Source organism: Rhipicephalus microplus, chromosome 6, assembly GCF_043290135.1.
Source record: "Rhipicephalus microplus isolate Deutch F79 chromosome 6, USDA_Rmic, whole genome shotgun sequence".
Classification (NCBI taxonomy): Eukaryota; Metazoa; Arthropoda; class Arachnida; order Ixodida; family Ixodidae; genus Rhipicephalus; species Rhipicephalus microplus.
In genome coordinates this window covers 90,564,875-90,588,660 of record NC_134705.1, presented here as the reverse complement: position 1 = coordinate 90,588,660, position 23,786 = coordinate 90,564,875, and the positions used below count along the sequence as shown (strand labels likewise).

Below are 23,786 nucleotides of genomic sequence, written 5' to 3'. Positions count from 1 at the left end.
TCACGGCCTCGTTTAAAAGGAAAGTCATTAAATTCGTGAAAGCGAATGACAACACGGCAGCACGGCGGCAATTTGGAGTGTCCGAGAAAAGCGTCAGGTACTGGCGCAACTAAAAATCCAAAGTTTCAGTATTTAACGAGCGGAATACGTCGTTTTGAGGTCGCCCAGCTGTGCACCTGGACGTAATGTTCCCTTGCTTGAAGCCACAACAGACCTCGAACAGACTGCGACGGCAACATTGTCAACAAGCTTTTGTTCAGAGTGTCCCTGCATCGGTGATACGTTACAGCTGCAAGCAAGATAAGACTAGTAAAAAAACGCCAAATTTTGCAAGAAATAATCTGAGTTACTGTTGCAAGGCCTGAATCAATCTAATTCACATATTACTGCCCTAAAATAAACCTAGAAGTCGCTTTTTCTATTCCTGTTTGTGATGGTTATTCACTTGTGAGCTATGTAGCATCTGGCAACTGTGGCTGCAGCCTTCTTGCTATGATGGCTATGCCTTACTTCAAGATACTGTGCATCTAATGCCATAACTGGAGAAACTGCACAGGACATTCATAGTGCCATCTAGCAGTGCAAACGCCGCGAAGTTGTGACGGTCATATCAAGAACTGGTGCGCATCTGGTGTTACTGCCTATTTCAGGCATTTGAACTTTCTTTGCATGGTGCAGTGCTATAAGCAGCGGTGACATGCACTTAGGAAGTGCTCCCACCTGTTGTTTTCAATAAAGGAAAAAAAAGTGGTAGTCTGCCATTTTTGCGGAAGGTTTGAGAACAGTCGTATACAGTTAGCATTTGCTTCTTGATTAGCAAAGCTGCACTCACAAGGCACACGAGTGTTCACCATGGGTGAAAATATATAGGTACCAAGCTTGTGCAGATAGACCCAACTGCTATTTCCAAATTATGGTACAGTGAGGACCGTTTTGTGCTTACAATGTGCCAAGTCTTTTGTTAGACCCCTTCTTTAGTGGCTTCACACATACACACACTATGGTGAATAAACAAAGCAGTAAAAAGAAGGGAATGAACGTACCATAGGCACTGTACATCTTAGGCCCAAGGTCCGGCCTGACAAAACATTCTGGCAGCCGCCCAACCAAGTTGAAAACTCCATCCCGGTAAGTGTACTCTGGTAGTGGCAACACCTTCATGAGATCATTGAACCTGCTGGGCAGCATGTCGCTGAAGTCGTCACCAGGTGGCCAGTCCTTCAGCTTCAGCAGCATAAATTCTCCATCTGTATCTTTCATGCGCTTGCGCAAGTTCTCAAAGCCTTCCCAAAACTTCCGCATTGGCTGGTATGGAAGGATGCTGCCATTTCGGCAATTCACCAGGTCGTTTCGTACTTTACCGAAATCTCGGCAAAAACAGTCGGGGTGCCACAGTGACATATTCAAGTTCTTAGAAACACCAGTGACCAGCACAGGCTGCAAAAGAAGCACAAAGCAAATTTGGATTACCATTATTACCATATTCTGAATATTACCTCCAAGCAATGTAATATTGAAAAACATTGCATTTTATCTTATACTACATAATAACTATTACGAAGCTTCTACAGAAAGCATAACTGATAAGGAATACTGAATTTATAATGCCTAACACTTACAGAATCCCTTCTATATCTAACACTAATTTGTTCAAAGCACCTTCTTGAAAGCGAGGCTGAAAACGATAGCTGCCAACCACACTACACAACGCCAAAAAGTCAATGAAACCTTCTTCTACGGCAGATGAATGCTCATTGTGTATTTTGAAGGCGTTTAAAAGTGAACGGCTGAACACATTCACTTCAGTGTTTCATAGAAGCAAGGCCGAGAGTGATTTTTTTTTATTCTTCTAGCATATGTCAAGATTACCTTAAAATAGCACCAGCCTTACTGTTGATGAATCAAAGAGCAGCAATGATCGCGGCAAGCAAAGCAAGAAATCCTGAAATTATGACTAGCACATGCACTTTCATCGCATCAACAAACCATTTTTCTTTCTATAACTGAACCCCTTCATAGACACATGCACGAGGGAGCAACTTTTTACTATTCTATGAAGAGTCTCTCATAATTAGGATACTATATACACGTTTTCTTATCAATCGCAGTTTCCATTCGGACAACTCTGGTGGCTCTTGGATATGCGTTATACCTGCAAACTAATCGATCTCATCTGCCCACCTAATCGTCCCCCGCCCCCTCACCCATTTCCCTCCTCTTAGAATCTAGTCAGTTACCTTTAATAACCAGCGCTTATCCTGCCTACCCATAGTGTCTTTTACGTCCAGTCTCGTAAAAAGGGGTAATTTATATCTATAGAATAAAACACATTCTAAGAAAACTCACCCTAATGAGCACAAAGCAGAACTCCGAAGGTTCACGCGCGTCCAATGCTCAACTAGTAAAGGCAACGTCGCTTTAAACAAACGGGGGCGAACAAAACTGCAGCATATGCAATTAAGGATAACAAAAACCAAATGAAAACACAATATCTGTTGGACATCCGAAAGGATTCCGAACATCCGCGGACATTAACGGACCTGTGAGGGATAGCAAATGAACATTCATTGCTACCCGAGTTTATAATTTCACACAACGGATATTCAAAAATATCCTCAGACGACCGTAAAAAAATGTAGTTCCGTACAAATTTTGCGTCCTCAACCTGCTTTGGTAATTCTGGCTGCGGCTTGGCGCCCATCGCACACAAAATAAAACTAGCTACACTTTGCTTAACTCATAGATGATCATCGAGTGAAGCAAAAAAAAAAAAAAAAAAACTGATGAAAATATAAATATCGCAAAAATGAATAATAAACAATACCAACGAGGTATATTCTCAGCATACAGATTACGTATCTGAAATTTGACGTCTTGGAAACGGTAAAGCTGTGTGCGTTAGTGAATGACAGAAGTTTCGATCAACTTTGTTTAGACACCGCGCCATTTCATAAGTCTTTCAATACCTGAAACATTGAAAAAAATGAAACTGTTACTTGCTTTTAGTAATTAACTCATAAGATTTTTGTTGTTAAATAAAACATAAAATTTGCACTTACTAAGCTTTAGCAAAATAATTTGCCATAGTTGTGTTGTTTTGCCTTTTTTATTCTAAGCAGCTGTGTCCGCATGAGTGACGCACAAGATTCCTACCCCCTTCATAGTCTGACTTCCGTGGTTTAGCTTCTGTACAGCGACACTGTGGAATGATGATGATGATATATGTTGTTTTTTGGCGCAAGGGCCATTTGATGGCCAAAGAGCGCCAGTTCATGGGACAAGGAATGTGAATAATGATTGTGATATGCGGCTGTATAAGGGCCATAAAATTCCTCGCAGTAAGGCGGGTAAAAACATACAAGTAATAAAATCATGACCATGCCGTGAAAGGTGTGTGTGGTGTGAATAGGTGACAAAAGTTGGTGATAATGTAAAACGATGGTGGACATGTATGGCATTAGCACAAGTACCTCACTCGTTCATACCCTGGCGTCCAAGGGCCGTGAGACAAGTGCTTCCCTGTGTAGCCACCGCAGCAAAAACCTCTCTGGAGAGGTCGTGCTATGGAATGCCCGGGTATATGATATGAAAATTATGAATTTCTTTTAAAAACACTAACAATGATTTATGACTAAAAAGCGGTTCCCTAACAACAAACATTGCAGGGTGTAAAGGTATATGTTGTCGGTACGGTAATGGAAAATGCTGTTTTCTTAGAGTTTCTAAGTGTTTGCACTGAATTAACATGTGAAGGACTGTTAATGCTTCACCACATCAGTCACACAATGGTGGATCGCCACAGGACAAAAGATATCTGTGTGTCGTGTATGTGTGTCCTATCCTGAGTCTCGTTAGTATTACCTCTGTATGACGCGATTTTGATACTGGCAGCCAATGACCAAGGTGTGGCTTAATAATGTGTAGTTTGTTTTGTGTGTGTGTATCCCACTTGCTCTGCCAGTAGTCCCTGAGGTTTCGTTTGAGAGACGGCTTAAGATCAAAGGCCGGGATTAATATGGGTGCAGGGGCAGTGCTTTTGTGGACGGATGCAGCGAGCTGATCCACCCTCACGTTGCCTTGGATCTCACGGTGCCCTGGCACCCAGCACACTACAACATGTTGTTTGAGTGTGTAGAGTATGCACAAAATGGAGTAAAGTGAGACAAGGACCGGGTTTTTTGTTTTTTAAGACCGTGCAGAGCCGTTACCACACTGAGGGAGTCTGTATAAATTACTGCTTTTTGTATTTGTAATTGTTTGATATGTTTAGCTGCCACGAGTATCGCATAAGCTACCGCTGTGAAGATACTTGTGCTTGGATGTAGAGGGCCAGCATCCGAAAAGGATGGGCCGACAGCAGCGTAGGACACAGAGGAGTTAGACTTGGAGGCATCTGTAAAGAACTCAGGACGTGTGTATTTGTGTTGAAGTTCCAGGAAGTACGTTCGGATATGGGCAATAGGTGCATGTTTTGTAACTTCTAGGAAAGACACATCGCAGTCTATAGTCTGCCACTGCCACGGTGGTGGGTATGCTACAGGAGCCATTAAACTGTGTTCAAGTGACACTCCAGTTTCCTCAGCTAGACCCTTCAGGCGAACCGAGAAGGGCTGCCCCATCAAGGGCCTGTTTTAGAACAGAATGGAGCTCGACAAATCATTAATAGTAAAGTATGCGAGGTGCTTCTTGTCTGCTTTCACCTTAAGGAAATATACAAAGGACATGTAAGCTCTCAGCAGATGAAGCGACCACTCATTTGACTCAACGTAAAGGCTTTCTACGGGGCTGGTGCGAAAAGCACCCGTAGAGAGGCGGATGCCCAAATGGTGCACGAGGTACAGCATCTTCAAAGCACTTCGAGTCACAGACTGGTAAACAACGGCCCCATAATCTAAGCGGGTGCAAATGAGGCTTCTATACAGGTTAATGAGGGATTGCCTGTCACTACCCTACGTAGTACGCAACAACACATTTGGAACATTCATGGCTTTTAAACAATTTGTTTTTAAATATTTGATGTGCAGTACGAAGGTCAACTTGTTGTCCAAGATTAAGCCTAAGAATTTATGCTCGGCTTTGACAGACAGACAGACGTTGCCCATTCAGTCGAATGTCAGGTTCCGAGTGCATGCCTCTCTTTCGAGAGAACAAGACACACGTGCTTTATTGTGGGTTAAGTCGAAATCCGTTTTCATCTGCCCATTTGGAGACCTTGTTTAAACCCAGCTGAACCTGCCGCTCACACATTGCCAAGTTGCATGACTTGAAGCCAAGCTGAACGTCGTCGACATATGTACAATAGAACATTTTGCAAGGGATGGACAAGTGCAAGGAATTCATTTTGATAATAAAAAGTGTGCAACTAAGTACACCACCTTGTGGCACGCCTGTTTCCTCGACAAATGTTTGGGAGAGAACACTGCCCACACGTACACGGAATGTCCGGTTTGACAGGTAACTTTCGATTATGTGAAACATTCTTCCGCGCACACCAAGGTGGGACAGGTCTCTTAGAATTCCGAAACGCCATGTTGTATCATACGCCTTTTTGATATCGAGGAACACAGAGAGAAAATATTGTTTATGGACGAAGGAGTCTCTGATCTGTGCCTCGATACGAACAAGGTGGTCTGTGATGGATCTACTTTCTCGAAACCCGCACTGAAATGGGTCGAGAAAATTGTTTGTTTCAAGGATATGTACAAGTCGGCAGTTTATCATTTTTACGAAGACTTTGCACAACCTTGTAAATGCAATAGGACTATAACTTGAAGCTAAAGAAGGGTCCTTGCCCTCTTTCAAAATGGGAATAATAATAGCCTCTTTCCAGGAGGTAGGGATAGTGCCAGAAAACCAGATAGCATTGTACAAACAAAGTAACGTTTTTCGTGTTTCGGCTGGTAGGTTTTTAACATTTCATATCCACACGGTCAGAACCTGGGGCAGAAGTACTGCAGGAGTTTAGAGATGTTCGGAGCTCAGCTAGACTGAAAGCTTGGTTATATGCCTCGTATCTAGTGGATTTGTGTTCGAGTTTCTGCTTTTCTATTCTTGTTCTGTATTTTTGGAGTGTCAGTATAGTGAGACGAGCTGGATACCCATTCAAAGTGTGCACGAAGGAAGTTTGCCTGATCTTCCAAGGTATCCCTGAGTGTTTACGAGTGGGGGTGAGTGTACTTGTCTTCCTGCTACCCTACGAACCATGTTCCAGACTTTGGCCTCTTGTGTATATGAATTTATCCCTGATAAAAACTTGTGCCAGCTTTCTCTTCTGGCCTGCCGATGCGTTCTCCTGCCTCGAGATTTTATTTTCTTAAAACTCTCAAGGTTTTTCGCTGTCGGCGAGTTCTGCAGCAACCTCCATGCCCTGTTCTGTTCCTTCGCGCACTCTGACATTCAGTGTTCCACCACGGGACGTGTCGTTTGCCGGGCAGTCCAGATGTTTGTGGAATGCACTTGGCTGCTGCGTCAGTAAGAAAAGCCGTGAAGTACTGCAGAGCTTCATCTATGCCTAATCTGCATATGTCAGTCCAATTTAAGTGAGTAAGCTTTTGAAATTGTTCCCAGACGGCTTTGTTTACCAGCCATTTGGGAACATGTGGAGGACATTCATATTGCCACCTGGCCATGAACTGCGGCGAGCACGAGCCCGCATCGAGGAGAAAAACGAGGAAGAAGTTGTTGGGCTAGCGCGCTCTCGCCGAGGCTTTTGTTTTTTGGTTGTGGTGTCCCTGACCTGCGCCTCTGTGACTACGCGGTATTCTTTACCTGAAGTCCCTCTTGTTCACGCGCGACAACTGGTGGAGTCGCTGGGTATTCCCAGTCAATGATCCAAACGCCTCCTGGGAGCCCTATACCCGCAGTCGCAACACCTGTCCACCGGGCCAGCCGGAGAATCCGAGGATTGTCCCCCGAGCGTGAACCTCTACCGGAGATGGCATCAACTGCACCACCCCAGAGCGGTACGGAAAATATTCCGATGGCTAATTACACGCTGCAGAAGCCACGAGTGCCGAAGGTGTTCCGTGGCTCCATGTTGGAGGATGTTGTGGACTGGTTGGCTCACTTTGAACGCGTTGCGGCTTTCAACGAGTGGACCGACGCCAACAAGCTGCGGAATGTATATTTCAGCCTTGAGGACGGAGCTCGTACTTGGTACGAGAACCGCGAACCCTTCTCGTCGTGGACGATGTTTTGCCGTCAGCTGCTGGCAAGTTACGCTGACCCCCATCGCCGTGAACGAGCGGAACGGGCCATCCAATCACGCATCCAAATGCCGAACGAGAGCGTGATGGCGTACGTGGAGGACATGACGAGCCTTTTCCGTCGCGCTGACCCAGGTATGGGAGAAGACAAGAAGTTGCGCCACCTAATGCGAGGAGTTAAGGAGCAACTCTTCGCTGGTCTCGTGCGAAGTCCCCCGAATACTGTGGCAGAGTTTTTAACTGAAGCAACGACAATGGAAAACATGCTGCAGCAGCGATCAGCTGTGTACGACCGCCACGTGAATGTTGCCTCGCCGGTGGACCAGATTGGAGTTGCGGGGAGTAACGTCAATCTCGAAGCTCTCTGCGACCTCATCAGATCGGTGGTACGCGACGAGCTGCAGAAGATTCACGGGCCGCCTCCACCTGCTGCGGGATCCATCTCCAGCCTCATCAGGAGTGAAGTACAGCAGGCTTTGCAAGTCCCGCTGTCCAACGATGCTTCCCCGCCTGTACCGATCGAGCCTCACCGTGCATCTTATGCCGAGGCTGTGAGCTGTTACGTCGCTCCTGCATCGTACGCCGAAGCTGCGAGTCGTTACGCTCCTCCACGCCGTTTCGTACACCCTGCACATCGCGATCCACTCCCAGCAGTTCAACCAGTCCAGCATTTCGAGAATCGGCAGCTCCTCCCGCGGAAATCGGACGTATGGCGCACACCGGACAGGCGGCCGCTGTGCTACCACTGTGGCGAAGCCGGACACGTGTACCGCGAATGCCAGTACCGTCGCCTCGGACTTCAGGGTTTCGCCGTCGACTCACCCAGGCCAAGATTTGGCGAAAGACCCAGAGCGATTGAGGAGTACCTGTCCGAGCAGCGCATGCCACTGCTCCCGCGGCGCCAGTCACGATCACCATCTCCAAGAAGGTCTTCGTCAAGTGTCCCGAACTACCCAGGGGCGGCGCCAGCACGGCCGCTCAGCCCTAGGCGGGAAAACTAACGACAGCGACCTTCGGGGGCGGGGCCGCTGATAAACGACACGAACAAGGGCCCCAATCCATGCGAGTATGTACCAGCAGTGGTTCAACGACGACAGCTCCCGAATCAGAAAGCCGACTTTCCCTAGATATACCTGTAGTGCTCGACGGCCGCCACGATATTACAGCTTTATTAGACACAGGGGCCGACTACTCCATCATGAGCAGAAAACTGGCGACGCATCTCAAGAAAGTGGGTACGCCGTGGTACGGGACACGAATCCGTACAGCCGGCGGGCACGTCGTCACCCCTCTCGGTATCTGCACGATTAGAGTCGGCATTCGCAAACGCACATTTCTCTGCAGCTGCCTTATACTTCCTGAATGCTCCCGAGACCTCATCCTAGGCATCGACTTTTTACGTGAATACGGCGCTATCATTGACCTCCGACAGCGCACAGTGACGTTCTCTACAGACAAAGCAGAAAAGCCTGATGACAGCCATCTCAGTTCGCTTCGTGTTTCGGCCGACATAATCACGTTGCCTCCACGTTCAAGCATCCTGGTTGAAGTCGTGTGTGACGAGATACGTGACGGTGAGGCAGTCGCCGAAGGCAACTTGACACTTTTGTTTAGCATAGGTGTCTGCGCAGCCCGCAGCCTCATTACGCTTCACGACAGACGTGCCACGCTGCTTGTGACAAATTTTAGTAATGAGCAGCGGCACCTGTTTCGACGCACCGCTATCGCTTTCGCCTACCCCATCGAAGACGTTGCTGAATGTTTTTCTGCCGCATCAATAAATAGTGGGCTACAATCGACATCGACCGGCGTTTCTAAGGCTCTTGAAAAGGTGGACATCAATTCGAGCCTCACGCAGAAAGAACGCACAGCGCTGCAGGAGCTGTTGCTTGAATTTCAAGAGTGTTTCGCTTCATCCTCAAAGGTGCGTCAAACGCCCCTTATGAAACACCGGATTATTATACACACCGATGTCTCGCCCATAAAGCAACAACCCTACCGAGTTTCTGCCAAAGAACGTGACGCGATCAATGCTCAAGTCGAAGAGATGCTTCAGGATGATGTTATACAGCCGTCCAATAGTCCATGGTCATCGCCAGTCGTTCTTGTAAAGAAAAAGGACGGAACGTTGCGTTTCTGCGTGGACTACAGAAAGCTGAACGACGTGACAAAAAAAGACGTGTATCCTCTGCCACGCATCGATGATTCACTAGACAGACTACGGCGAGCAAGGTATTTTTCATCCATAGACTTGAAAAGCGGATACTGGCAGATTGAGGTTGATGAAAGAGACCGAGAAAAAACTGCTTTTGTTACACCGGACGGCCTGTATGAATTCAAGGTGCTTCCCTTCGGCCTGTGTTCTGCACCAGCGACATTCCAAAGAATGATGGACACTGTTCTTACCGGTCTGAAGTGGAACACCTGCTTAGTTTATCTCGATGATGTCGTCGTATTTTCGGTCACTTTCGAGGAACACTTGAAACGTCTGCAGGCTGTTCTGGAAGCACTCCACTCTGCGAACCTCACGCTGAAGCCAGAAAAATGCCACTTTGGCTATAAAGAACTTAAATTTCTGGGGCATGTTGTGAGCGCAGACGGTGTTCGACCTGACCCCGACAAGACAACCGCCGTAGCCTCCTTTCCCGTTCCCCGTGACAAGAAAGCAGTACGCCGCTTCCTCGGTCTGTGCGCCTACTATCGTCGCTTCATCGCCAATTTTTCTAGAATTGCCGAGCCTCTGACTCGTCTCACACGTGACGACGTACCATTCGTTTGGAATGAAGAACAGAACGCGGCTTTTATCGATCTACGTGAGCGTATGCAGGCACCACCAGTTCTTGCTCACTTCGACGAGGATGCTGCCACGGAAGTTCATACCGACGCGAGCAATGTAGGTCTCGGCGCCGTGCTTGTCCAACATCAAGAAGGCACCGAGCGCGTGATAGCTTACGCCAGCCGTGCCCTGTCTCGCGCCGAGATGAACTATTCCACCTCGGAGAAAGAGTGCCTAGCAGTAGTGTGGGCCACTATGAAATTCAGGCCTTACCTCTACGGTCGTCACTTTAAAGTAGTTACTGATCATCACTCATTGTGCTGGTTAGCCAATTTACGAGACCCGTCTGGGCGTCTGGCACGATGGAGCCTTCGTTTGCAAGAGTTTGACCTTACCATTGTCTATAAATCAGGCCGCAAGCACGAAGATGCTGATTCCTTGTCACGTGCACCTACTGGAGTTTGTGATCCCGACAATGACGATGACTGCGGCTTCCTCGGAGTCCTCACTGCAACAGACTTGATCGCACGACAACACGATGACGTCGAGATTCGCGCAATCATTGACCAACTAGAAGGACGCAACACACCCGTACCTCGGCACATCTCTCGCAATCTCTCTTCGTTCTGCCTGCGGAACGGTGTCTTGTATAAATCAAACTCGAACGGCAATGGGAAAGCCTACTTGCTAGTGGTCCCATCTGACATGCGAGACGACATTCTTCTGGCCTGCCACGACGAACCCACATCCGGGCATCTAGGTTCTTCACGAACTCTCGCCAGAGTTCAACAGGCGTACTACTGGCCGAGACTTGCTATGTACGTCAAGAGATATGTGAAAAGCTGCCGTGAATGTCAACGCCGCAAATCTCCGCCACTGAAGCCTGCAGGCCTGCTGCAACCAATCACACCACCAAGGTCGCCGTTCGATCAAATAGGCATGGATTTACTGGGGCCGTTTCCTCTGTCATCTGCCGGTAACAAATGGATAGTTGTAGCGACAGATTATCTAACGAGATACGCCGAGACAAGAGCCCTGCAACGAGCTACAGCTTCCGACGTTGCCCAGTTTTTCGTCGAACAGATCGTTCTTCGCCATGGCGCCCCGTCTTGCGTCATCACTGATCGCGGAACAGCTTTCACGGCTCAGCTCATTGACGATGTATTCAAGCTAAGCTTCACGAGCCATCGCAAGACGACGGCGTATCATCCGCAGACTAACGGCCTGACGGAACGACTTAACAAGACCATCGCCGATATGTTGTCCATGTATGTAGACGTTCAACACAAGACGTGGGATCAGGTCCTTCCATACGTAACATTCGCCTACAACACTGCCATCCAAGAAACGACACGATTCACACCGTTCCGTCTCGTCTATGGGCGTGAGGTCCAGACCATGTTGGACGCTATGTTGCCACACGATTACGACGGGTCGCTCACACCTGACGCTGAGCAGCTTGCTCAGTTTGCCGAAGAAGCTCGACAGTTGGCACGCCTGCATATCACGCAACAACAAACTGCAGATGCACGCCGCTACAATCTTCGCCATCGACAGGTCGAATACCACCCAGGAGATCTAGTTTGGGTATGGACTCCGGTTCGCCGCCAAGGGTTGTCCGAAAAGCTCCTGAGTCGCTACTTTGGACCCTACAAAGTAGTGCGTCGCATCAGTGACGTGAATTATGAGGTGGTTCCATATGGAACCATGTCACCCCAGCGTCGAAAGCACTACCCAGAGATTGTTCACGTTGTACGGCTCAAGCCGTACTTCGTACGTTAGTGGGACCGTGTCTCAGCCTTGTTCTTTTGTTGTTGTTTTTTTTCTTAAGTGTGCCCACAGTGTGCATGTCTGCTTTACTTCCGCTTATCCACTACCATTCGCGCGAGCATCGGGGCGATGCTTTTTTTTTCAGTGGGGGAATAATGCCACCTGGCCATGAACTGCGGCGAGCACGAGCCCGCATCGAGGAGAAAAACGAGGAAGAAGTTGTTGGGCTAGCGCGCTCTCGCCGAGGCTTTTGTTTTTTGGTTGTGGTGTCCCTGACCTGCGCCTCTGTGACTACGCGGTATTCTTTACCTGAAGTCCCTCTTGTTCACGCGCGACAATATATTATTGGTGTACTCAAAACTAAAGGAAAATAGTCACTTCTGTATGGATTATTTATGACTTTTCACTGAAGTAATGGTACAAGTGAAGGAGATGCGATACTGAGGTCTATGGAAGAGTAAGTTTTGTTGGCAAGGTTATAGTATGTTGCCTCTTTCCTATTCAACAGACAAGCACCTGATGAAATGAGGAATTGTTCAATGAGGCGACCTCGTGCATCACAGCGAGAGTCACCCCACAGACCATTATGTGCGTTCAGGTCCCCAAGGACCAGATAAGGTTGAGGTAGTTCGTCTATTAAAGACTGGAATTGAAGTTTTTCAAGACGGTGGTGCGAAGGTATGTACAAAGAGCAGACAGTGACGAGTTTGTTTAGAATAACTGCTCGGACAGCCACCGCCTCGAGGGAAGTTTGAAGGGGTAATTGTGTACATGCTATACCTTGATTAACTATAACCGCTACACCACCGGATGGTGGCATGGCATCATCTCTATCCTTTCGGAAGATTACGTAGTTATGTAAAAAGTTTGTGTTTGTTCGTTTCAAGTGTGTCTGTTATACACACAGCACTCTAGGATTGTGTTCATGGAGGAGTTCTTGTAAGTCATCGAGGTTTCGAAGAAGGCCTCGGATGTTCCACTGTAATATTTCTGTCTGCATATTTAAACAAGAGAGATGCTGCTGTGTGTACAAAGAGTATCCTGTGTTGGAGTGAGCTCGTTAATTCAGGTGGCAGGACGGTCGTCCGGCCCCGTTATTGGTTTCTTATTTTTCTTGGCGAGCTCCAAGGAGCCGCGCCGCACTTTTGGTACCATGGGTACCGTTGTATCCATTGCCTCTTCAGAGGCACTGGGTGCCCGCACATGCGAGCTGGCGGTTCGGATTTTAGGCCTCGCCTGGTGAGGGGAGGCCTTGAGACCAGAGGACCCTGGAGTCTCCAGCCTCAATTCACTAGGGGGCGGAGTAGACTGAACTACTGCCGCTTTGGGGGCAGGCGCCACAGCCGACGGCTCGCTCTGCGCTGTCCGAAGGGGTGGCGAGGGCTGGTGCAACGTTGCCCCCTGACGTGCCGCATCAGCATATGTAGCGCCGTAAAATGGCGACACTCTTCGTCTTGCTTCTTTGAATGTGATATTTTCTTTAATTTTCAATGTGATAATTTCTTTTTCTTTTTTCCAAAATGAGCAAGACCGTGTATGCGGCATGATTTCCACCACAGTTCACACAGTGTGATGGTTCTTCGCAAATTGTGGCCTGACACTCCACATTGTGCACAAGTTTGGTGACCACGACAGCTCTGTGAGCCGTGGCCATACTTCTGGCATTTAAAACAACGACGTGGGTTAGGTATGTATGGTCTGATCGACGTCTTGGTGTACCCTGTTTGAATACTTTCTGGCAGATTACTGGAAGCGAACGTGAGTATTAGGTGTTTCGTTGGTGTTACCTTGTTGTCTCTTCTAATGATGATTCTTTGTACATTGGTCACATTCTGACTCTTCCACCCCTCCAGAAGTTCCTCTTCGGTCAAGCCGAGCAAATCAGCATCAGATACTACTCCACGGGTTGTGTTCATAGATCTGTGTGGCGTCACAGTGATGGGAGTGTCACCAAAAGTTGAAAGATTCTGTAGCTTTTCAAACTGTTCTTTTTCTCAAACTTCAAGGAGGAGGTCTCCGCTGGCCATTTTGGTAACTTTGTACCCGGCTCCAATAGTTTCTGTGAGACATCTGGCTACTACAAAGGGGGATACTGTTTTGGCTTGCTTGCTGCTCATCTCACTATGTATAACATGAAAATGGGGAAATTTTTCATTTGATCGATTGAAAAAGCCAGTCTTCGGTGCGTACGCGCTTTAAGGCGGTATGATCATTAAACAAGGGAAACGCTCTATGCATTCCAGTTTCATTTTCTTCAGGAGCGTTGGCGGCCACCCACCACGGAGCCCAACGAGGGGACGCTACAAGTTTGCGGATGCTAAAACCTGCAGACACCAGCCGTACAACGCTACTATAACCCAATGCGCCTAGACCAAGGTAGGCTATTTGCACAGGGTCAACCCTAGCCGCCAGGAAGTTTGGAAGTAGGCAGAAGAGAGTAGAAGACAGGACAGATAAAAAGTGAGAGATAAAGACGAAGATGTAGGGAGAGAGAGATAGGAAAAGGCGACTGCCGATTTCCCCTGAGTGGGTCAGCCCAGGGGTGCCGTCTACGTGAAGCCGGGGCCAAAGGGGTGTGTTGCCTCTGCCGGGGGGGGGGGGGGGGGCCTTAAAGGTCCAATCACGCAGCGTCGGCTCAACCCCCAGGATCCCCTTTTCCCCGGACACGGCAAAGCCACACACGGCTAGGCGTGGGAGGGAGTAGAAACTCCCCCGTTAACTCGGGACCGTGGTGTCGCTACACATCAAACGCCTACTTGCGCAGGCGCCCCTACGGGGGCGATACTGTGGAAGTTAAGAACTCTGAAAGGTCTCAGAGCGGATACACAGGTAAGTTAATCGTCCTCGAACTTGTGGTACTGTGTTTACAATGCGCCAAAACAGATATCTGCAAGTGTTTCGTGGGCCTGTTGGTTTCGGTGCCATGTTAGAGGTATCGCAGCCAGCTCGCAATATTGTTGCTCTCCGCACGATCTTCAGCTGTTGTCAAGTAGTAGGTGTTCTCTGCTGTTGTAGGGAATTCATGTGCATGAATACAAAGTGTGCAGCTATCATTGCGGCAAAAAAGTGTTTCATGTGCTTATGTTGTTTCAGCCGCACTCACGAATGAATGTTGTGAATGACGAAAGTGGCAGCTTTTACATTGCTCTTATGCAAAGTAGGCACTCGATATACGCGTTCATCGAGGAAACGAAAACGCTATCTGTAATAGAGTTGTTTTGTTGTGTTCTTAGTACTTTGGGTAATTCAGCATTTGTTTAATTTGGATAATTTTGCTGGTACCACGGCAGTCAAATTAACAGGCTTTTATTTTGATGTTTTTTGTGACTGGCACTGAGAAAGGTGTGGAGAAGAGTTTTAAAAAAAAGTAAGAAAACCTAATATTACTTTTTGCCGGTTAAGAGAAGTAGGGGAAGGGGACTGTTTCTGTCAAGTAGTGGATAAAGTTGCACAAATTAAGCCTCAAACTACTGCAACTTTCAGGGTACAATCCTATAATGACAAACAAACGTGTGGATGAAAATCATTTAAAATTTTTAGCTGTGGAATTCATTTGTGTAAGTTTCTGCCTGGGTCAATTTATGTACTAGCAGGCCACCTCTCTCTGCAAGTGTTGTGTTTTGTTGCTATTACAGAAAACACGTTAGAAAAAATTTGGTTCGGTTGGATTGTCAGACACGGCCAAGAGAATGAAATGAGAAGTGCTTTCAGATAATCTGGCTACAAATTACATTTAGCTACGTGCCAAAGGGAAATTGCACTTCCTGCTTAGTATCCTGCCTAGTACAATTCTTTTTGCACTTATTTCTTCAAGCAAATCTCTCTATCACCCATTGCATTGTTGCTGGCATATTTGGACAGCATATTTAGCTGCTACACACCTGAATGTTGAGATCTTATTATGGTGGCTTATGTGAGCTGCAATCAGGCATAGAAACAAGAGTTCTTTTCAACTCAGTAGTTTTGACATTTCACTTGCAGAGAAAGCGCATAACGTTAGTAAGTCGGACAAGTTTGTTGTTGAGACAAATGCTTGTCATTATGCTGTTCTTGCACTGTTTTTATGATCGAGAAAAAGTAGTTAAAAGTTTCAAGCAAAATAGGATGTAAGAGACACAAGATTCTCTCTCTCTCTCTCTCTCTCTATATATATATATATATATATATATATATATATATATATATATATATATATATATATATATATATAGTGGGAGTAATAATTCAATGGGCCAGTTAGTCTTTGTGAAGGTATGGGATATGGCACAATGGGAGCGTTGTCAACAAGGATAAATATATTTATTTCCCAACAGTTTCAGGAGGGGTCCTCCCTTCATCAGGGGATGTATAACTCATCCCCTGATGAAGGGAGGACCCCTCCTGAAACTGTTGGGAAATAAATATATTTATCCTTGTTGACAAAGCTTCCGTTGTGCCATATCCCATATATATATATATATTTGTGTGTGTGTGTGTGTGTGTGTGTGTGTGTGTGTGTGTGTGACGCTACGATGAGGGGTAGACGTGGCCTGGCTCATACCCCATGTTTATTCTATCTCACTTCTTCCTTCTCTACCTTTACTAACTATCACTTGATACGTCACACGATTCCCCCTCCCCCCGAAAGAATGCGCGAGTTACAATCAACAAAACAACAAAAAGCATAAAGTGAAGAATGTCAAAATGCGTGGTAGTTCGAATTCAGGAGGGAGTTTCTTAACTCACACAAAAGCTTCACGGTATAGGGCAGCAGTCCGGTCCTATCTAGGCTAGCTCGACGAGGCTGGCTGTTGCGCCCTGGATAGCATATCCCTGCCCTGCACATCTCCACTGATGACGACATGACTTGAGGTCTTGTGAAGAACGAACAAGGCTTGAAATCTGTGTAGCATTGGATTGACGGATGTCTTTGGCATCGGATCCAGTGCCGTCGTGGCAATGGATGCTTTGCTTCTAGTCGGTGCGCGTGAGAACCGAGGACGATGGGGCGATGGCTTTTTTTCTACGTTGTATACGTAGTAGCTTCATGTCTCTTTCGTAACTTTCTGTGGTGTTCTCTCAGTTTGTTGGATTGCAGACATGGCTTTGAGAACTGGTGCAGAAAATTTCGTCGACGTTGCTTTCTGTGAAGATGGCTTAGGCATCGACTTTGTCTTTGCTTCTTTAATTGATGTTGTATCTGATGACCTTTCAGCCACAAGTGCACTCGTGAGGAGGTTTCACTTGATCGTTGTTCTTGTTCGAGTAGACGTTGCAGTTCTTGGAGTTCGTGGAGTTGCCTTTGTTGAAATTGCTCGTCTTGTTGTGAAAGTTCGTCAGATGGGCCTCTTTCAGGAACATGAGTCTGCTTTTCTTTAGATGGTGATGTGGTCGGTAGATTGTCGGTAGTCGACACTACTGCTAGGCTTGTCTTGCGGTGAAAGCAGCGTGACAGGCTGATGAGAAAGCTTCCAAGAAGGTTGTGAGTCATCCTTGAATGTAAATGCTTCTGTCAGTTGACAATGCGCCTGCGTTGGTGGATTCGAAATTCCTGCAGTGCTTTGACTCACATGTGTGTTATCACTTGACGATGAGAGCACAACAGACATGGCTTCAGATGGTTCTGATGGCGTATGTTTTTCTTTTTGCAGCGTGATTAGGCTGAGAATGTCTGTCGAACGACCCTGGTCTGGAACGTCAGGGTATGGGCTGGTATCAGGGTGTGGACTGGTATTATGAGGATTCACCAGCTCGTCACGCGTAAGTGCTGTTACACGTTCGAAACCGTCTGGGCCTTGTGTGTGACACAAAGCATCAACGGAAACGGGTGCTTCAGTAACATCTGAAGTGTTGTGGTGCATTGAACACGTTGAGAATGCCGATTTCATTGCTCTTGGGAAAGCCAGCTTTAGGTTCATTCTTTTGGCGAAATGGTCTAGGTTCCTTTCGAAATACGGAGGCTTTACCTTGGCTGTTGTGACGTGCAAGTTACCAGTCGGTGTTAGAATGCGTGACGTTTTTTCGGAAGAGTCATATATATGATGGTACAATGGTCGTATATTTTCTCTGAGGTCTCGTTTGGAAAATAGGCTTACTGCGGGAAGACTTCGCGTAACTGTGATGGGTCAGTTGAAAAGCCTTCCGCTGATGAGGTATGAACAGGTCTTCATCGTATTCTTTGAAACGAATGATCATTTCTTCTTTGATCTTTTTCCAAGACTCATCGTTCTCAAAGATATGGGTGAGGTAAAATTTGAATGCCTCACCTGAGATTTATTTTTATTTATTTATTTAGGAGAATACTGCCAGTCTGAATGCCAGACTTTGGGCAGGGGTGGGCGGTACAATGAACACAAATGCAGGAAGTACAAAAAAATATTGAACAGATTATACAGTGGTACAAAAAAAAGGAACACGTTGATTCACATAGAAAGGAAACTGGAAATGCAGTCCACAATTGCCGTGCCATACAAGGCTATACTGAAAACTGCACGAAAGTAGTGCTCAGCAGGTTTTGCTGTGTGAAAAAAAAAAAAAAAAAAAAAAAAAGTTCAAGTACAAGAATAGTCAGCAACAATTCAAAAAGTACATCCGGGCATGTTAGTTACAAGCGTGGCAAATTGTAAGGCAAATATTTTGTCTAAAATGGGCACAAGAACAAAGGCACTGTAAAGGAAATGGGAGTGTAGCTATCAGAAAGATGGAGCAGGTAACGCACGGAGAAATGATTTCAGATCGACACTTTCCAGAGCCTCTGGTGGCAATTTGTTCCACTCGTTGATTGCGCGGGGAAAAAAGGAGTACCGATATATGTTAGTATGACAGAGAAGCTCATCAATTCTTTTAGGGTGGGAGGAGCGCGTTTCGCGGCGCAAAATTGGTTTAATGTAATTGGAGATGTAGTCAGTAAAGTTGATGACCATCTCCCGTTCCGACCATGATGCAGCGGTAGCGTGGAGCTCGAACAGCTCGAACCAGTCTTGTACGGGTCCATCGTCCGCTGCTCCGGTGTACTTGGGGATGGGAAGGTCAGTAGATGCTTCTGACATGATGCTGGTCGATGCGTAATGCTAGGTGCTTGCACGGTTGTCCATGTGTGGTCAGGGTGTCTTGCATAGAACTGCGTCGATGCTGAACGACTGATGAAGGGGCAGGCAGGTCTCCATCCTGTCGACTCGTGTGACGCTACGATGAGTGGTAGACGTGGCCTGGCTCATACCCCATGTTTATTCTATCTCACTTCTTCCTTCTCTACCTCTACTAACCATCACTTGATACGTCACATATATATATATATTGTATGTAAAGAAAGATAGGTGGTGCATATACCTCACCTTTGCAATTGCCTATGAGATTATTAAATGTTTCTGTGAGTTGCAATCGGTTTCCTCTTTAACAAAGGGCTTCATTGGACTAGTTGGTGCTGCATGGTAGACGAAGAAAGTGCTTAACAGTGCAAACGACAGGAGGGGATAGAAGAGACGAGAACAGAGTGCTGAACTATCAACTTGCTCTTCTTACAGTTGCACAAAACCAGATCTGTTGTTTGACAGATTTATAATATTGGTAATGTGTTTATATGGTTACAACCTTTCAGAAAGCAAAACATGCTTTATGTGACCAACTACATGTACTACCACTTACAAGGGAGGGTCACCTTTTATTTTTTTGTTAATAGTGCAAGTATTCTGCTTTTGTGACATTCTTAGTAGACTTCTCAAATTTAGTGCAGAAATTGCTGCTACCAGGCCCCACTGTCTCGAGCCATATTACTGCGCTTCACCTTTTGTCAAAGGACATAATTTTGAACATTATATTCTGTAGTTTCACTTTCAAAAACTATAATGAATTAGGTGCCATAATGGAGGGCTTTATATTACCTTTTACCTCCTGGGGTAGTATGAGATACTTTACAACGAAAGCACGTAGGCACAATGGTACTAAGCGTGTTTGCTGCGATGGTGTAGCGACTACAGCACTTTGCTGCTAACCTCAAGGCCTTGGGTGCAGTCCTCACAGAAGCTGTCCCATGCGGGTGGAGGTAAAATGCTAAAGGCACATGTGTAATATCTGTGCACCTTAAACACCACCAAATGGTAAAAAGTGCCTGAGACCTCCACTAGGGCAACCTCATAATCATATCATGGCGTATAATTAGTATTATTGTAGTTGTTAACATGCCTCCAACAAAATGTGGTACATCAGCTCTGATTTAATCCCGCCTTCTCAGGCTAAGTGCCAGAATACCTTGGCTGCCTGAGCCAGTGCACCATGTGGGAATAAGTCGTGTTCTTCAATTCACTTTCTCAATGTGTACAACTGACAACAAGCTTCGATGTTGTTTTTCTCAGTTACATTTAATAATTTTTACTTTCTCTGACATTTTTCCTGTGAATGGGATGCATGTTGTGGGAAAACAGCATTTTATAGAGGTGTTTACAATCTTTGCATTTGCTTAAAAGAAACCTCCTAATTTAACAGGTCACATCCAAGGCAACATTGAAGACGTGAGGGCATCAGTTGAAGACATGGATGAGCACGACCCTACTGAATATGATAATCACCTGATACTCACGTATCTAATGAAATGGCATGCACTGTTTTGTTATACCACAGCTTCTTTTTTTCTCGTTTGTAGTATCTGTACCACAGCTTCTTTTTTTCTCGTTTGTAGTATCTGTGGTACTTGTATATTCATATTTTTTCAATATTCAATTCCGGTTTATTGTACACTTAAACACGATTATGTATGTAAGCAACATCTAGTCGCAGTGCATAATGCACGTGTTTTGTGCTTTGTTCTTAAATAAAAAATGTGTATGCAATACACTTGGCTGAGTGTTTCTCTAGCACAAGCTGACATTTAGCATTATATGTTGCCATCAGTCAAATTTTATTTTGCGATTTTAGAAGTTCAAATCATGCATAGGTTTTCTTTTGCTTACAGGTGCTAATATGATTAGTTCTTCTCAAAAATGCACTTTGATGAAAAAATTGTGCGTGCTTTAGTCTAATTTCAGTAATTTTAGTGCACGTCCAGAAGAATTAAATTAGCACCTGAGAGCACAGGAAAACGTATTTATGATTTGAGCTTTCGAAATTTCATCTTCAGAGAGTAAAAAAAACAAAACAAAAAAACTAAGAGACTGCTTTTAGAAAAAACGCTGAATAAAATACATCCCTTATTCTCCCTGTCATGTACACAGTGTGTACTGCGGGATTTGTTTGGGACTTGCAAGGGATAACACTGGGTTACGGTAAGTGTGGCCAAATCGACCTGCAAGGAATGTCCGCCGCTGTGGTTTCGGAAATGCAGTAGATATTCGATATCCAGTCAGGCTTGTCCTGTGGTCGTTCTGCGGATGTAATTTTTTCGAAAGCACATGCTTTGACGGCGAACGCAGATTCAAAAGGAAACTAACATTTTCCACAAATGCCGCGTGGTTGACGGCCAAGCCATCATCAACAGAGACTATTAGACGAAGGCACGGGGCTAACACAGCAGTAAATTAATGGCAATAAAGACGTAGAAAAGGCCAGACGCGTTTTGGTGTTTCTGTCCGAAGGATCTAATAATGTTGCTGCCGATCTGCCCACTCTGGCAATACTTTGGTGTTCAGTTTTCAGTTGGCCTCAAGCGAAGCTTCGACCCGCGCTTTTCCGGCAGCCGCTGTGTTGTCTCGTCCATTCACAAGTGTCCCATGAAGACCTGCGCGGGTTCTTTTGACAGAAATAGATTTTGCTAGTTGTATTGACAGTGCGAAATTGCACGAGATATGAGTATTTGCACACCCCCATTGAGTCTCGCATCTTTTACTGTAGTTGGGAAACCCTACCGTCGTGTGTTCAGCCATGCACAGCTCCCAAAATAAATGTTTGAAGGACGAAAAATTTTATAACGATCAAAGAATATTAATGCACATTAATATTGAAGGGTATTATAAGGACTTTAAGAATTCATACAAACGAAGTTAAAACACTGCTCCACAGTGCGTTGTACACTGCGAAACGCTGCAAAGCAAGAGTATGCATATGACACTCTTTATGCATAAAGAAGCTACCAAGTATTACAGCATAACAGCAACTGCACGGTTGGTGGGCACTTTTCAGAACAATAGAGAAAATAAAAATCGGGTCTTTTTGTGTTATCGCAAGTTCCTGATCCAGATGAAAAAAAAAACATCCCTAACTGCAAATAACAAAACACGGCTGCAGTTTTACATAGATTAAAAGTACATCCAAAGGCACTCTATCACTTTAGTTTAGTTCGAAGAATACCGCTGTATCTCTGGAAAGCTGTGGGGTCAGAGCAGTTTTACAGAAAAAGTATAACTATGCCCGAGCAATGACGTGTCTCCGGGATAAATGGGAGAGTTGCCAGGTATGCAGTAGTCTCCAGAAAGCATGCTCAATAATACACTCAATGTAGAGAATGCACCACATGCACTAACCTGGCCTCGCTTCCACTGCTCCTGGAATATGGTCAAGTTGTGCTTGTTTCTTGGATCATGAAGTACAAGCAACTTTCCATCGCAGAGCCACGAATGGGGAACGTTGGGGTAAAGCAGTGAGGTCTCGGCTAGGCTGCCACGTACAGGCAAGACTTCACAGCCCTTTTGTGGGCTGGGGAAGCGTTGGCAGAAATGCACCAGTTGCTGTTCATCTTTCCTGCCCACCAAATGCTCCACTGCTGTTGCAACTACTTCATCCACCTGGCTCTTTTCAGCACTACCACCAGTAGGGCGAAGTTCACGCAGTGGGGAAAAGTCTTCACCCTTCTCGTCATCACCAGCTTCACTCCCCTGCTGCTGATCACTTTTGTCATCAACTTTGCTAGGGGAGTACAGTGCTAGATCTCCCAAGGCCGACAGAAGAGTGCCTACGCTGTCAGAGCTATGGCTGCCACCTATTGCATCAGAGGACGTGTTGGCGTTGTCATTCACAACTTGCTTTTCGCGCTTTCCGGCCTGCCCCGTTTCATTGTTGACTGCACTGTTCTCCTTCTCAGAGAAGCTCTTGTTGACAGCACTCATGAGTTGCTGCAAAAACACAAGATCAAGGTCAAAAACACAAGAACATATTAATATTAACAAACAACTTTACATCATCACTCTGAAAAATACTAGAAGGAGGAGAAAATAACTTCAAAATTGGCTCTGGAACTCAATTTCGATGCAGGGTGACCACTGTTTTAAGAGAGACACTGGTGTTAAATATCAAGAATTTCGTTACAACATACTGTAATGAAATTATGTATGTATATGGGTTTCTTCCTCCTGTATTCAAAAATGCAATTGGTTTCAATGTTTTCCAAATAGTTACCGTATTTACTCGCGTCATCCTTGCACTCGCATAATTTTCGCACCCCCCACATCGCCCAAGAAAAATATGATTTCTTTTTTTCCTCGAGTAATTATCGCACCCCCAAAAACTACCGCAATAATGTCGTCTGGTCGTTCAAGCCACTAGATGGATGGGTTGATGGATATGGCTGTACCCTTTAGACCGGGCGGTGGCTAGCGCCACCAAGCCGTAATACCTAATGAACCAAAAACTATATTTTTTTTTTCCTTAAAAAGTGAGTTTGAGGATTCGTACTTTGCAGTGAAGAGTTTAATTTTCACTCGTGCCTTGACTTTAGCCACCAATCAGATAACCTCCTTCTAGTTAAGTCTACCCGCTTAAAGTTTTTTTTGCCCTCCCGGTCCCTAAACCACAGTGCTTTGAAAAACTCTGCGCCATCATCCTGAACTATAGGGTGAAGCCCTTTACAGAACATTATCAAGTGTTCGGCAGTTTCTTCTACCTCTCCACACGCACTGCATACTGTGTCTACCCCTTCGTATTTGGCCCGATATGTCTTGGTTCGTAGTACTCCCGTCCTGGCCTCAAACAGTAGAGAACTACCCCGAGTATTATCATAGATCCTTTCCTTGGCAATTTCCTGCTTAAAAGTTCGATAGATCTCTAGTGCGGACTTCTTAATCATGCCCATTCTCCACATGTCAGTCTCCGTTTCCTTCACTTTCTTCTTAACCGATAGTTTTTTTTGGTTT

At 45.8% G+C, this 23,786-nt stretch overlaps 1 protein-coding gene across 1 annotated transcript in view; it reads right to left on the bottom strand.

The window, feature by feature from the left end:
- Positions 1-23,786, bottom strand: part of LOC119167489 (lysine-specific demethylase 3) — a 90,215-nt gene that overhangs the window by 46,276 nt on the left and 20,153 nt on the right. Inside the window, exons 5-6 of the mRNA XM_075866180.1 lie at positions 22,182-22,769; positions 1,044-1,437 (exon numbers count right to left, since the gene is read on the bottom strand). Coding sequence (XP_075722295.1) covers positions 1,044-1,437; positions 22,182-22,769 — 982 coding nt within the window. The remainder of the gene's footprint in view (positions 1-1,043; positions 1,438-22,181; positions 22,770-23,786) is intronic.